At 38.1% G+C, this 15,208-nt stretch overlaps 1 protein-coding gene across 7 annotated transcripts in view; it reads right to left on the reverse strand.

Annotated features, from left to right (window-relative positions):
• Window positions 1–15,208, reverse strand: part of PARG (poly(ADP-ribose) glycohydrolase) — a 122,414-nt gene that overhangs the window by 49,154 nt on the left and 58,052 nt on the right. For all 7 annotated transcript variants that reach the window (XM_063727225.1, XM_054521832.2, XM_054521830.2 and 4 more), the window contains 2 exon segments: window positions 10,842–10,999; window positions 641–720 (listed from right to left, as the gene is read on the reverse strand). In XM_063727225.1, the coding sequence (XP_063583295.1) occupies window positions 641–720; window positions 10,842–10,999 (238 nt within the window).

A 15,208-nucleotide genomic window follows, 5' to 3' on the forward strand; every position in this document is an offset into this window, starting at 1 on the left:
GAAGCTTAGAGGTGTCAAGAAACTTGACCGTGGTCATTCAGCTTCTGAGATAAGAGTGGCAATACCAATCTATTATCAGCTGGTCATTACCAGTATTTGTTGGACATTTACTACTACTGTCTTAGCTTCTATCAGGTTTTGGGGAAGCAAGAATGTTAAGGTTCAACAGAGGAAGATGGAGATATAAAACTCAGTACAAAACAGTTTTATAAGAACTCCACAAAGGGCTTAGGGGGGCACAAAAGAGAGGAATGGGTAGAAAAGCAATGCGTTAGTTGACTTATGCAAATAAACTAGTGAATACTTCTTTAAATAAAGAGCATCCAAAATTTATTTCCTGGTCAATATACTTTCTCTGGTTTTTATTCATGAAAATCTTTTGATGTATATTACAGATTTCAGAGAATATGGGTCCGATTTCAGAGTATGTAAACCCCGCCCCCCTACATTTATAGCACACGTTTATGCTTATACACAACATAAGCATAAAATCTAGGTTATATTGTCGCGTCATTACTAGTGTTTCAATGTGGTTGGGACAGGAAGGTTTACTTTAAACATAAAATGTTCCTCACATGTCACTTGACTTGAACTGTTCCCATCAGCAAGAAAAATTACAGTAAGAATGAAAGGAATTTACTTTTCTCTGTGACTCTTCTAAAGTAGCAGAAGAGCGTTTTAAGTTTCTCCGGTTTCCTTGATGAACGTCCCTCAAACAATCTAAAAGAGATAAAAAATAAAAGAGAGTGGAAGATGAGTTAAAATGCCTTAACGATTCACAAAACTACATCCATATTGCTACCAAGTAATAAAAAGAAATAATTCTTCCAGAAGACAATTCTGTAATGATAAGAACTGGAAAATTGGTTTAGATTCAAATGGCATCTGGAGAGAACTGAAACCAACTAGAACCAGACTTCTTCAAAGCTGCTCAAATCAGACATCATTTGCTACCAACCACATTTCTCCAACCTATCTTCCACCACAGAGAAGGCACCATCTAGCCCTCCCAGTCAATTGGGGTCAGTCAGTGCACAGCTACTTTCTCAATGGCTAATAACATTTATAATTCATAATGTTACTACGTAGTTTGATAAGTAACAAAAACGGTATCGAAAAAAATCCTTATCTGAGTGTTTGTGAGGAAATGAGAGTGGAGGGGAATGGGGGAAGGGACACAGGCAGGTATAACAAGGTATCAGGGCTCAACAATCCTTGTTAATTAAACAACTAGATTCTTTTATGGACTGAATGTTTGTGCCCTCTCAAAATTTATATGTTGAATCCTTAATCCCTAATATAGCTAAATTTGGAGATAGGGCCTGTGAGGAGGTAGTAACAGTTAAATGAGGTCATAGGGGTGGGACTCTAATCTGATAGAACTGGTGTCATTTTAAGAAGACAAGGTGAGACTACATTACTCTCCCTCTGCCATGTGAGGACAAGATGCCAGCCAACCTATAAGCCAGGAAGAAAGCCCTCATCAGGAACTGAAGCAGCAGCACCCTGATCTGCAGCTTCTAGCCTCCAGAACCATGAGAAAATAAATTTCTGTTGTTTAAGCCACCCAGTTCTATGGTATTTTATTATGGCAGCCCAAGCTGACTAATAGAGATCCTTTGCATGGTAACCACAACAGTGCCTACCCTGTGTCATCTAGTTTTCAGCAACCCGGACTTGGATTACTTAATTCAGTTTTCTTTGAAATGATGTGGCATTGTTATTGGTAACATATAATTCAGTTTATTCTGAGGAAAGAAAAGCAGGGCTTTAAAAGCATTATGACCTGAGTAAGTAGTTCACTAAAAGATTTCTAACACAAAAGCATGCTTTTGAGCATAAGATCTAGCTTTCCAAAGGCATTTAAAAATTATAGAGACTCAGTGGCTATGAATGATGAGGTACTCTTCATCTGCCTCTAGTCATGTGCTCTGACTTTAAAACCAGAGACCCTTCAAGTAAAGTCCATGTTAATAAGTGCTGAAATGGGTAATTATTTTTCATGATTACAACAGCAAGCTTATGTAACTACGCTGAGAGGGAAAAGTTAATTCCATGAGAAAATCCTATTGAGCGACTGAAATAAATTAGGACAAGGAAAGGAAATGGACATTTCAAATGGTTCCGTTTTCAATGATCTGAAATCTGTATTCAGGGTCAATTTCTGAAAAAACAATTTATATGAATATTTATTTCCTAAAAAGAATACTAATGTACGCTAGTATTTTAACCAAATCTAAAATCAGATCTCTTTTTAAAAATAGTTTAAGACAGCCTGTGTGATAATTTTTATTTAAAGAACGTATCTTTCTAAAATATTTAATACACATACTCTTATAATCCAGTTGCCAGCTGAAAGAAAGCCTCTTTGAGGGTGCACGTTTCAGCATGGCTTCTTCTAGAATAGAGTTTATTTAAGTCATAATGAAGAAGCCACATGGCAGTTTAATTAAACATCCTATATCAATAAATACGATTTACTAAATGAATACCTAAGGCTCCACTGCAAAATCTCTTTCTAGGCTCACTATGTACTAGAGGAAAGCCATATGAATACAAAAGTAGCCACCACCTTTTCCTAGAGATGAATTGACGTACTATACAATTCAATTAAAGGATAAAAGTTCTTCTTCAACAGAACTATTGCATAGTGAGGAGAAAATGGCTGTTGCTCTTAAGAAATAATTCTCTAAAACATAGGAAAAGTGTCCCTAGCTTCCATATGTGGTCATCTGTGTATAAAATCACATAAAAGGTCACACACTTCACAACCATGATGACAAATTATTAACTTTAGGAGCCTCGTGAGACTGCAGATTTATTATCCTGGTGAGACAGACTTTCCTGGAAGATTTTATGGCTGTTATTACCACCCACTACAAATGAACACCAGTTTATTTTGCAGGTACAAATCTTAAAGGTACAAATCAAGCAGAATCTCAATGTACTCTGTTTATTCATTGCTCCAATCCTAACTTCAAATCACTGTGTAACCAAATACGCTTTCCCATCTTCCTGATAGAGCAGGGGGAAGTGGGGGAAGTGTCGTGGTGGGTGTGGGGGGTAAGAAGTGGAGATAAAGTCAGAGGAGATGAAGCAGGTTTAAAATCCTTGTGACAATTCTGAGACTTGGCTGTTGTGAAATTTTAAAGTTGTAGCACAGCCACTCAAATAAAATGAATTATCCTGATATGGAAGCAAGTAAAAATAACATAAATAGACAGGCAAACAGCATGAACGAAAAGTCATCCCAGGAGTGATATACAATCTGAGGGACAGCTTTTGGGAATGAGGAGGAAAACAAAAGGACTGAGGCTGGAGCCCAAGAAAGGGGTGAAGGGGGAGAAGAAAGATGGGGCAGGGAAGATAGAGAGAAGAGAAAGGCTGATAGAAATGGGGTTAGAGAAAGAGAGCACGAGAGACAGACACACAGAGAAAAAGACATACACAAACAGGCTCAGAGAAAGTGAGACCTTCTCATAATCATTAAGCATCATTCCCCCCCCCCCTTTTTTTGTAAATTTCCCAACACCTCTCTTTTTTAATTTAGATTTTTCAAGTCCTGGGTATGTATATTTGAAGGCATATTTTAAGTTAGAAGTGTGCACACAAACCAGGCCACAATAACTCCTCTGCATGCAGGGAGGACATTTGGGCATTTAATTGAAAGATAATTACAGATTATTAAAGAAATCAAACAGAAAAAGCCAGTCAGGAAACCTTACTTTGTTCTAAACAAAACTGTTTGTATTTTCAAAGACAGACATCAGTCAAAGGTCAGACACTTATTAGCTGGTGTTTTTCTTTGCATACTTATAAGGAGAAACAGAGTTGAATAAAATCTTTCCCTGAATGGAATACTGATAACATTACTGGAATTTTATTCTAGGTATATCCATCCCCACCCCCACCATGACCCACTATGCCATTTCAAGTTAAGTAATAATCCCATTAGTATACAGTAAATCAAACCCAAAGCACTACAACCTCCATTTTAAAATACGAGCAAGTGATAATCCGGAACCCAGCCAGAAAGTCATTCCTGGCTCTTCTGTGAGGCACTCTGCCATATGGCCCCAGCAGCATTTTCAATCCAGGGAAGAGGCAGATGTAAAAACCTCCTGGGCTGACCACTGCTGAGACCCACAATTCATCTCTGACCATCTAGTTTCCATGCAAACTCAGAAGCATCAATGCTAATCACATTGGAAGCCTTTATATGAATGTTTAGGACCTAAATGGCAAGCAGGGAAAAAGGTCAGGTGTATTTACCATAACTAAGCAGGGCTGAAAGAACACAGCAATAAATAAAAAAGGGAAGACTTATTCAATTTATTGACGTCAGCCTCCCACCACATACTCTTACCATTTTTCTTATTCAACTAGCTAGCCATACCTCTCTTTTGAGATTATATACACTCTCACACACACAACTCCCCACTGCTAGAAACTATAATCATAAGTAGAAACTATGCATAAAAGGAAATAACACAATAAAATGCTACATAATCAGCTTAACAAATGGCTCATCAGATTAAGTACTGGATCTTTCAGAAGCCACATAAAAGTGGGGGGACTTTCAGTTGTTTGGCATTTCTGGAGCACTCAGAGCATTTTGCTCATGACAGGCTTTGAGATATAATAAAAGAACACTGAGTTTGAGTGGAAGACAGTGATCAAGTTCCAGTTGTGCTAACAATTTATTTACTCTCCCTGAACCTTATCTGTAGAGAGGCTTTCCTACCTAGAAAATTCCACAGACAGAATCAAAGCAAGCCATCAAAAGACAGTATCAGTGGTGATGTATAGTCATTGTTCCTATTATTTGCTAGCTTAGGCTCATTAAAACACACACCATCTCACAGTGAAAGGCAAGTGCAGACATTCTGGCTGCTTAGGATTCTCTACAACATTGTGGAGACTAACACTGGGTTACCTGCCTTAATTCATTTTTCATGTTCTGGTATCCAAAAGAATATCCATCACCTAGGAAGACAAGAATATGCCTGATTTCAAATCTTCAATGGAACTACTTAAACTCTTATTTGTGAGAATGCTATTTGCTGCAAGCTTAAATCTGTCATGGTCACTCTGGACTTACAAATGGCTTTAATTCATTTAATAGATCAATAATTATTTCTAAAAATAGTTCTAATTTTTGACTAGTCATGAGGTAAGAATTATTAATTCAGTTCATTCAAAGGGAGACTGTGTAGCAGAATGGTTAAGGGACACAGCTTCTCAAAGGAGACTACATCCTGCGTTTGAATCTCAAGTCTACTAGTTACTGTGTTAACTTGGTGAAGTAACCTCCCCTCTCTAAACTTCCATCTCATTTTAAAATGAGTGTAACAACAATTCCTAATCAATATTCTAATTCATATGGTTAATGTGACAAGTAAATGAATTTCAGATAATGCTGAGTAAGCTAAGGTACTTGCGCTAAAATAAGGCATTACATAATGCCCAGGCAAAAAAAATCAACATTCATTTACATAAAGCAGTTGCATTGTTCTAATTAATATTCCCTTCATTTAAAAAAATGGCCCAGCCTTGATCCCCCTTCAAGCCCAACATGCTGACTTTCAGTGCTAACCAGCTCAGTCTTCAGGATAAACGACCATGTACAATGAAAAAGATAAACCTGCCATCGCCAAGAAGCCCCAGACTTCCCCACTCAGAAGTTTGGCTGAAAAACAAAGGTCTTTTAAAATTAAAATATATATTAAAATTGGCCGGGTGCGGTGGCTGATGCCTGTAATCCCAGCACTTTGGGAGGCCAAGGCTGGTGGATCACGAGTTCAGGAGACTGAGGCCATCCTGACTAACACGGTGAAATCCTGTCTCTACTAAAAACACAAAAAATTAGCCGGGTGTGGTGGTGGGTGCCTGTAGTCCCAGCTACTCCGGAGGCTGAGGCAGGAGAATGGTGTGAACCCGGGAGGTGGAGCTTGCAGTGAGCCAAGATGGCGCCACTGCACTCCAGCCTGGGCGACAGAGCGAGACTCTGTCTCAAAAAAAAAAAAAAAAAAAAAAAAAAAAAAAAAAAAAAAGATGTATATACGAATGTAAATTCTGGTAATTGGTTACAGGAAATTGGAAGTCACCAAAGCCAAGCTTTCCCAAGACATCCTGACCTCTGCCTGTCAGCCATCCAGCAACGGTGGGTCTTTGCTCTCCACAGAACTCTGTGGATTCTATTTCTTCCATAAGAAATAAAATGCTATATGCTGAATAAGTAAAATAGGGTGAAGTAGACACAATGACAATGCATCTGTGGAGGAGTAATTGGAAAGAAGCTATCCACACTAGCTTTTTTGGAAAAGCCTCAAAAAATCTGTGAAATTCCACCCTCAAAATCAAATTACAAAAATTGTCCACTCTTATTAACTTTGTGTTCAGCTTGATTTCTGACAACTGACTTGTTCTTCCCTTAACTATTTTTTCTTCTGCACATAAAAGTAATATATGGGCTGGGCGCAGTGGCTCACGCCTGTGAAACAGGTTTTTTATATAACTGCAATTGCAGATTCCAATGCTCTGCGTTTTCTCTCAATTCTACCCCAATTACTAACGAAATCAGAAGTAAGAGCTATGTTTGATTATATGTGGCTTAAAAATAAAACATCTCGTAATTCCTAAGACTGAGACATAATATGAAAAGTAAAAGACAAGAGACTGAGAACAAAGGGTCTAAATTATAGTCTTAGCACTCTGCCACTAACGAGCTCCATTACTCAAAACAAGTACTTAATTCTCAAATATTTCATCTGTAAAATTTCTTCTCATTCATTCAAGAAGCATTTATTGAAAGCCTACAATGCATGAGACTGTGAAAATAACAAAGAAGACAGTTAAGATCCCTGTCCCACTGAAATGATTAAATAAGCAATTATGAAGTAGTCTAGGTAGTACAGTAGGAAAAGCAGGGGACAGTAAAGGCACACATCTGGTTGTACAAACCTAAGAAGTACCCCGGATGCCTCTCTCCGCCCATCTACCAATCCTGTCCATCACCATCACTCTGGCTACCCCTTCAAATGTCTCCACACCTCTGTCCCCTCCCCTACACTATCCCAGCTACCATCCTCTTTCCTGGTGCATTGCAGTAGCCTCTCCAATTGGGTAAACTCATGTACTCTGGCCCCTCTCTGCTTGATTCCCACATTACAGCCAAAATAAACTTTTGAAAATGTAAATCTGAACACATGTGCTAGTCTCCCTCTACCCACATATCTAATCCTCCAATGACTTCCTGTTGTTTTCAGATGGCCTAGTGAGGCAGAGCATGGTCCAGCCTCCAGCTACTTCTGTAGCCTCTCCCATCTCCATGCTCCTTCTCACTCTCTGTGCTGCAACCACACTGTCTTCTCTCAGTCTCTGGACATGTCAGGTCCTTCTTGCAACAGTGACTTTACACATACTCTTCCCCCTGCAATGCACCACCTCTCCTTCTCCTTGGCAAAACTTTTATTCACCCTTTTGTACTTAATTCAAAAGTTGCGCTGGGCATGGTGACATGTACCTGTAGTCCTAGTTACTTTGGAGACTGAGGTGGGAGGATCTCTTGAGCCCAGGAATTTGAGACCAGCCTGGGCAACATAATGAGATCTAGTCTCAAAACAACAACAGCAAGAAAAGTTATTTCCTTGAGGAAAGTTTCCTTTATTAAATTATATCTTTCTTTAATAAAACGTCATGGTGCTGTGTACCTCTCCAGAGGTACACACAGGCTAGCATAGGAACCTAGAGTAGCAAACCTATCCTAGCAGAATCTAAGACACCAGAAAAACTGATACGTGAACTGGGTATTGGAGGAGGAATAAAAGCCATGTGGAAAAGAGAAGGGCATCCGTGATGTGAGGTTTGAAAATGAGACAATACTACATAACAGTAAGAACTCAGAAACTGGCTTCTCCTTTCTCTGTAACCTCATGGCACTTAATACACTGTGGGGAATATTGCAGTTGCTCATTGTACGTTTGAACTAAACATTGACTAAATGCCAGTATCTAAAAACAAACTTAGCTACTGTACAAACTTGAAAAATAGATTAAAAATATGCCCCTTGCAACTAATATTTATGTAACCAAGGAGCATATTATATAAAAAAAATACTATCCTGTTTGCTAACACTAGGATTTTAAAGAAATTTTCTTAGATAACATTATTTTTCATTCTTTGCTGCCCCTTCCTTAGTGTTGATAGTAGAGAGTAATCATATATAATAACAAATTATCATCAATATTTTAATGTTTGAAGGTCATAAAAATATAACCCAAGAATTGACAGTCTAAGAGCAGCTTATATGCAAGTCATCTGCTATACTTTCATCTGCTAAACACACAATAAATGCACTGAAATGTCTAGTTTTTAAATTTTTTAATTAAAAATTTACATTAGGAACTAACCAGCTGAATTCTAGAATTCTTCTCATCTTAAGAGAATAAAACATTCTCCAATTTTAAAAGGCTAAAAATATGGTCTTTGGGGCTGACACTCTGATATTGGAGAGAATTGTGAATTCATTTCTCTGCTGCCATGTGGAGTTATAAGAAATGCTGCCCACATAAAGTAAGTTGCATTAGAAACAATGACACTCTAGCAGCAATGAGCACACCTATCACCCAGATGTTGGTCTCTAAATACTGTTGTACAATAAAAGAGACCAGGAATCCTTGAGAAAATGGTTGATTCCAGGATTGAGGCATGGAAAATGTAAGATGAACCTGGAACAATGTATGATTCCAGAAAGAAAGTTAATGCTCAAAAAAAGGATGGGGCTTATCAAAAGAACATAGGAGTCAACCTAAAGGAGCCCTAATGGCCAAAGCTAGAATAATTAAAGCAGTAAAATAAATAATACTATTTAATTTAAACTGACACAACAAAATAAATATCCATGAGTCCATTCTGATATTTTAAAAACGGGGGAAAAGGGATAGCTCTTCCTTACAATGGAATTTCAATTAGCAAATGTAGAAGAGGGAAGCAGAAAATTCACAACAGGCAAACACTATGGTAATAATCATTGCAGACAAGATGCACCAATGGATGCCAAAATTAGTAGGGATAAATGTGAGGCAAAACAACATTTGCATAGTGTTTATCTCTTGGGAAATATTTATTAATCACAAAAGGAAATATGGTAACTTTACAGTGGAAAAAGCCAGCAGACACTACCTTCGCCAACTGATCACCAGTAATAAGAAGTATCATGATCCCACTGATATGGTGCACTGAGAAGGACACAGGATCATTTCTGTGGTATTCTCTCAAAAATGCATGACCTCATTCCAATCCTGAAAAAACATCAGCCAAACCCAGACTGAGAATATTCTCCAAAATAACTGTGATGAGTACTCTTCAAAACTGTCAAGATCACGAAAGAAAAGAAAAAACAAGAAACATGTTGGAGGAGACTAGGTAATTAAATGTAACTGGGATGCTGGGTAGGATCCTGGAACAGAAAAAGGATACTAGAAAAACTGGTAGAATCAGACTGGGTGCAATGGCTCACACCTGTAATCCCAGCACTTTGGGAGATAGAAGCAGGCGGATCACCTGGGGTCAGGAGTTCGACACCAGCCTGGCCAACATGGTAAAACCCCGTCTCTACTAAAAATACAAAAATTAGCCGGGCGTGGTGGCACGCACCTGTAAGCCCAGCTACTCAGGAGGCTGAGAAAGGAGAATCGCTCGAACCCGGGAGGTGGAGGTTGCAGTTGGCCAAGATTGCGCCACTGCACTCCAGCCTGGGCAACAGAGCGAAGCTCTGTCTTAAAATTAAAAAAAAAAAAAAAAAAAAGTGGTGTTACTGATCATTCTACTTTGGAGACAAAAGCAGTATGGCAAACAAAAGTGGGTTTTGTTTGTGTATCCGCTCTATGACTTTATCTCCTACTCTGCACACTGCCCCACCCTCAGAGGCAGGCTCTGGGTGACCAGAGGCAGTGAAGGGCATTACACACAGCCTGCTGGGAAAGGGGCACAGATTATAGCAATTTTCTCAAGTCTCACACTGAAATCAGGGAAGAAAACTCATATATTCTATTCATGGGTCCTATAAAGATAATTCTCAAGTGAAGAAAGAAACAGAGGTGGGGATATGGGAGTAGTGAGTAGGAGGGAAGAAAAAACATTAATTTGCCAAGAAGATTCTTTAAAATATTTTTGTTTGTGTAGAAGACAGAGAAAGTAGTCACCTGGGAAAATGGCTGGAATCTAAAACTTTATCAATACCTTCACACTGTATTAATTTAGTAGAGCAGTTTGAACATTCTTTTGTTTTTCTTTTAAAAATATTACACTGATAAATTAACCACGTCTATAAAGGGTCAAAATCACCTTTCACTTTTCATCAAAACAATTACATTTTTCAAGTCTCATAAGACAGCTCATGACTTTATACTCTCATTTTATAAGACCTTTGTAGAAAGGAGGACTTTTCCTCTACCTTTCACAGTATTTCAGCGTTAATGAATATAAGCACAACAAAAGTTCTCGTGAATAATCAAACTGAAGAGGCATGTGGAGTCCAGAGAACTGGGGAATCATCTGAGAGGACAGAAGGAACATGGGCCCTGGAGAAAGACAGGCCTGAAATAAAATCTCAGTTCTGTGACTTACTAGCTCCTGGATCCTAATCAAGTTCTTTTAACCTCAATGAACTTTAATCACCTTGCCTGCAAAATGGTGAAAATGTCACTTAAGTACTGTAAAAATTAAATAAGACAACTGCATATAAAATGCTTGGCCTATGGAATTTATTCAAAAAATATCATTAGTTCCTTCTACCTTTGTCTTTTTCATTGTTAAAGAGGTGTTTTCTGAAAACATACCGATTGAAGTTAATGTCTGGGTAACTAGAATACTCCGATTTCATCTTAGCATTTCGTCGTGGAAATGTGCAGAAGAAAGCATTAGCTAAAAGACTGGCAATCTGTTCCTGCGACATTGTGATGGAATGATTCATCTTCTGTTTCAGGAGTGGTATTGGCTGATAAAAGAAACAAAAAAATACAGACTAGAAGAGCAATAATTAGTTTAGCAATTTCAAAAGCAGAGGCACCAAATTGCATTTGCTAAATTAAGGCAGAAATAATTTCAGGCCATTCTTGAATCCTTAAATCAACAATATTGTTAAAGTCAAGGGCTGTTTATCAGGGATGATCCAGAAAATGTACTTATTTGACAAACTGCAGATTTCCAAACAATAATAATGACAGTGAAGAGAATACAAAACATTACTTGTTAGTGAAAAACAAGACTGCTTCAGCAAGTAAATAAAAACACATTGCCCATGTAATGAAAAATTAAAACAAAAGATGAAACAAAAATATATAACATTGTTTAAGCTAAATTTTGTTCTTATTTACATTAAAAATTATTGGCCAGAATAATCTTTCTTAGTCCTCAATAAAATGATCTAAGATAATTCAACAAATAAGTCTTAACCCTCTTATTCCAAATTACACTTCATACTGACAATTTCTTTATAAGAATCAAATCTAACTTCATTAAAGGTATTAATAGAACATGTAAAAACCACCATACAGACATGTATAAGTTGTAAAAAGACAGACATTTCTTACATAACCAAACATTCCAAGTCAAGGAAGATGTAAGACACTTTTCCTTCAAATCTTTTGTCTAAAATGTCTTCTAGTTATACCACCAAATTCACTTACCTTTTATTGTCAGTATAATCCACACGAACTGAGTATTGCGTTCAGTGGGTTTTATTCTGCTTGTAAACCAAAAATAAAGTTCCAAGCCCCCCAACCAACTGAATGAACCCCTCCTCTAGACTAAGGGGATTCCAAAGTTAACCTGAAACACTAGTCCACACCATGATAGGAAGTGTGGGTCTGACATGCCTCATTATATGCTCCTCACTTTAGAATTCAGCACAAGTGACCAGCATTAACAAGAAAACAGAGACCTTAAAACTGATGAAACAAATTTTTTATAATAATAAGACTCAATTCCAGCCTGACTTGAGTATAGCATCACATGACAGATAGCAGACCTTGAAAGAATTGAAGTATTTTACCCCAAAATATATTTCTTTGACATATTTTGAAATAGCCCTGCAAAGCTGTCTGTTGGGAAAATCTACGTTCTGTAAAGAATCCCTATTCCTTTCCAGGTGAGAATTAAGAAAGGGTGTGGTACCTTTTTAGATTTGATAAAAGCACTGAAGCCTGCTACAAGGTTTCATCCACATGATAAAACCTTGGTCTCCACAAACCCTTATCTTAACCCAGATATTCCTTTCTATTGATTCCAGGTCTTTGGATAATAACTCTTCCAACCAATTGCCAATCAGAAAATCTTTGAATCTACCTAAGACCTGTAAGCCCCCCTTACATGTATTGATTGATGTCTTATGTCTCCCTAAAACATATAAAGCCAAGCCTGACCATCTTGGGCACATGTTCTCAGATCTCCTGGGGCTGTGTTACAGGCCACTGGTTACTCCCATTTGGCTCAAAATAAATCTCTTCAAATATTTTACAGAGTTTGACTGTTTTTGTCAACATATATTAAATGTTAAACTGTTTTTAAAGACATGCTGATAAAATCAAAGACCAACTACCAGTTTATCCTTCAGCTGTTAAGTTTCAAAATGCTCCCACAGAATATTTAGAGATGCATTTCATTCTCCCCTTCAGTAAGACCCAGAACTAAGAATTTCAGGTAACTGCACTCATCTCAAAATGGCACGCCTAGAGCAAACTGTCCTGATCATACCTCAGGAGTCGACACCCAGAATGAACCTGAGGAAAGGGCAGGCAAGACAAACCAAAACTGCAGTGCTGAATAATGAATGCTTTTCTAAGTACAGAAGTACACACCACTGCTAGAATAAGAGTTTGCCAGAAAAAAGAACAGATTAAACTTGCAATTCAACTATTTCTCTTGGAAAAATTCAAAGGTAAACAAATAAGCAAAAGGTAAAGAATCTATTTTCCCTATGTTATACAAAATTCTCTCCCCTTCAGGTCTTAGCAATCACCATTTCTGAGAAAAATAGAGAGCTCATATTGATCTCCATTTTCTATCCTGTGCATTTATTCACAACCAAGCAACGAGTTTAGAAAAGGTGACAGTGCATCGATGGCTTCAAGCAAAGTGCTGCTTGGTTTTAGGAAGAAATGAGTTTTTAACTACCATTTACCAAGTTATTCAGAAAAATGATTTTAAAAATTAATGGTAAATATTTCAGGCTTAATGGACTTCAAATACAAACACTTCTTGTCTCTCAAATAAACAAATAGTATAGTTTTAAATAGAGTTAATGATTTCTCCTCTCTTGGTGAGGAGAAATGCCTAAAAACTCATTATTTGGAGAAATCAGGAGATGTAAATCTTACTGTCAAGCACTTGGCTCAACAAAATAAGAGGCTAGTTACTGTGAACCAAGATATTTCAAAAAGTTCCTGACCACATTTGTTTCCTTTAATTTTATTTTGATAAATCTAAAATTTACCCTTTAGATTTGGCCTAGAGTACTTCAATGTGATAAATTATTAAACAATTTAACTTGCCACAAGACGTATTTTGATCTCAAATAAAAATCTTAACTTTCACAGCAGAGACTGACTTTTCAATAGGGGGCAAAGCACGGAATTTCCATGCTCTCCCCGTTGATATGCTAATGGAGAAGAAAGTCACTGGGAGAAGCCAGGACAAAAAGCTGAGGACCCAGGGGTCTGATTTTGGTTCCAAGGGACTTGTTATAGCTTACAAAGTTAGATACTTCTGAACAAAAATTTCTCATTAAATAAAATATGGAAACTCTCATATGCACAAGGGGAAGAGAAGAGGATTAAATGGCCACACCCAAAGGCTACCTACTACCTATTATTGATTATGAACTACATATTGAATTCAAAAAGCATATAATTAAGCACCATGTAAACCAGGGACACAAAGAGGATCTCCCTTTAAGGAGACTATAATCCAGTGGTAAGAGATACATAATGACAAGAATTACAAAACAATGATTTGAGTGCTTCAAGAGGGATGAACCTTGCCTGGGAGGCAGGGAAGGCTTCACAGGGGAAGTAACAGACAGGCATACCTAGGAGGTAGGGAGAGATTCTACTAAGTAAGGAGAGAAAGGAAAAAGAACAAACATGGAATATGATCAAGCAAATAACTTCCAACAGAAACAACAAGAAGATATGTTTTAAAATATATTTCCCTGCCCAGTAGTAAAACTTATTTCAGGCACAATGCATTACTGAGGTGAAATTAAAGTTACATAAAATTGAAAACATCACACTGGAAAACATTTCATGGGTCTCAACTGAAGGTGGCATAGTCCAAGAAGGCATTTGGACATGTATGGGTTGTTTTCTGGTTGCCCCAGTGACCCTATTTGTGGTTTTTGGGGTGTCCTAATGACATACTGCAATGCATGGGACGATCATACACATTCAGAAATTGTTCCACCCAAATGTCCATAGGGCCCCTGTGGAGTAAAATGCTAGCAGAACCCTGGCTAGCAGCCATACAGCAAGAGGCATTGGCCCTAGAAATAAAAGACAAAGGCAAATTCAAGCACGGTTGTGAGAAACACAGGAATAAAATTATGAACAAAACAAACCCTGCGGAGGTTTGAAAATACGTTCACAAATTCTTTGATGCTCCTCTCTTTAAGAGGTGGAGTCTTGGGCAAGGTGGCTCATGCCTGTAATTTCAGCACCATGGGAGGCAAAGGCGGGCGGATCACATGAGGTCAGGAGTTCGAGACCAGCCTGGCCAAAACGGTGAAACTCTATCTCTGCTAAAAATACAAAAAAATTAGCCGAGTGTAGTGGCACACGCCTGTAGTCCCGGCTACTCAGGAGGCTGAGGCAGGAAAATCACTTGAACCCAGGAGGCAAAGGTTTCAGTGAGCCAAGATCATGCCACTGCATTCCAGCCTGGGGGACAAGGGTGAAATTCAGTCTCAAAAAAAAAAGAGAGGTGGAGTCTAATACCCCTCCCCTTGGGTATCGGCTAGCTTCTAATGAACAGAAAAACAGCAGAAGTGATGCTAGGTACCTTGAGAAAAATAGGTCATAGAAGACACTGCAGCTTCCTTGCTCTCTCCCTTGGATTGCTTGCTCTGGGGAAGTTAGCTATTATGTCATAAGGACAATCAATCAGCCTATAGAGAGGCCCATGTTAGGGCATTCTGCCAACAGCTCTGTAA

Source organism: Pongo abelii, chromosome 8, assembly GCF_028885655.2.
Source record: "Pongo abelii isolate AG06213 chromosome 8, NHGRI_mPonAbe1-v2.0_pri, whole genome shotgun sequence".
Taxonomy (NCBI): domain Eukaryota; kingdom Metazoa; phylum Chordata; class Mammalia; order Primates; family Hominidae; genus Pongo; species Pongo abelii.